The sequence below is a fragment of the Malurus melanocephalus genome, unplaced genomic scaffold (assembly GCF_030028575.1).
Source record: "Malurus melanocephalus ecotype Western Australia unplaced genomic scaffold, MMel_1.1 scaffold_790, whole genome shotgun sequence".
In the NCBI taxonomy this organism is placed as follows: domain Eukaryota; kingdom Metazoa; phylum Chordata; class Aves; order Passeriformes; family Maluridae; genus Malurus; species Malurus melanocephalus.
Genome location: NW_026624022.1, coordinates 106,998 through 108,354, shown reverse-complemented (window position 1 = coordinate 108,354; position 1,357 = coordinate 106,998). Strand labels below are relative to the sequence as shown.

Here is a 1,357-nt window from a genome sequence, read left to right as displayed (position 1 = left end):
AGCAGAAAAAATGTATTCAATATGTACTGCACACCTCCTCTGGCTTTCCAAACTAATCCCTCACACTCACTCTGTGGCTGCAATCAATACTCTTATACTAAGCAGGCATTTTGTAGTTGATTAAGGATGCAATAGATGATAAGTATCTGGAAAATTAGTCATTTTTATTTCAGGCCGGCAAGCAGCCTTCCCTCTTTAAAGGAAATACTATTTTCAGAAAACTGAAGTCTATTTGTCCATTTTTCTCTATCTAGACTTGATGTGCACAGTAATAAATCTGTGTGCCTGCCAACTGATTCATCACAGAGAGGGTGGTTTAACAAAAAACCCAATCAGTGCAGGGAAATTACGTGTAACTACCTGCAGTCCAACAGATTTATAYCCTGCTTGCTCCTGGGTGAGAGGAATGTGAGGGGAGGGAGCTATTTAACAGCCAATGTGTTTTGGCCATCAGCAAGAGTTATTTTGGAATAAAATAGAAGTGTCTAAAAGGACAGTATGAGAAATCATAATCTGCTTTCTAAAGAAATGTGCTTTATACAGTCACGAACTCCACAGCACTGGGATAGAATTCTCCCAAGGATAAAACACAAGGTTCTTTCTTTTGTCTTCTAAAAGTAAAAGAAATTAGGGAACAGTAAAAAGAAACAGCTTTTTGTACATTTTACAGGCATTGCTAAGACTAATCACCAGTGCTTTTGTGTACAAACAGAAGGCTTCTCCTTCATTGTGGATGAAAAGCTCATCCTGACACCAACTGTTCCTGCAGATGCCTCCAACAAAGAAAACCTTGGAGAAAACTTGGGCATTTATGACTATCTGGGGATCTGRCAGTCTGGTGGAAAGCTGCCCTGTCACTATTTGCTCAGTTTGGCAGKGGCAGGTGCCTTTCTGCACCATCACCAGCAATGGGAATGAACAGCCTGGAGAAGCACTCACCGTCAGAACAGTGAAGAGTTCCTCCACGTACACTCTCTCTGTTTCTATAAGCTCATTTATAACATGGCTGAAATAAAAACAAACAGAAGTGTATTATTGTCATGTCTATAAAAAACATTTATAGCTCATTTATGACATGGCTGAAACAAAAACAAACAGAAGTGTATTATTGTCATGTCTATAAAAAAACATTTATAGCTCATTTATGACATGGCTGAAATAAAAACAAACAGGAGTGTATTATTGTCATGTCTATAGAAACCCCCCAGGTGATCAGTGCAGTTCAAGGAGCCCAAAACGTTTCATGATCTCATTAATAACCAAAGGTAAAAGCACAGGAGAGGACACTGGGTCAGGCTGGAGCAGCACAGGGAGGGGCAAGGACTGGCCAGAAATAACAACATTTGGGGTGATGGAA

At 40.0% G+C, this 1,357-nt stretch overlaps 1 protein-coding gene across 1 annotated transcript in view; it reads right to left on the bottom strand.

Annotated features, from left to right (window-relative positions):
• MCF2 (MCF.2 cell line derived transforming sequence) overlaps positions 1-1,357 on the bottom strand; it is a 41,305-nt gene that overhangs the window by 14,430 nt on the left and 25,518 nt on the right. Inside the window, exon 15 of the mRNA XM_057385115.1 lies at positions 940-1,006. Coding sequence (XP_057241098.1) covers positions 940-1,006 — 67 coding nt within the window. The remainder of the gene's footprint in view (positions 1-939; positions 1,007-1,357) is intronic.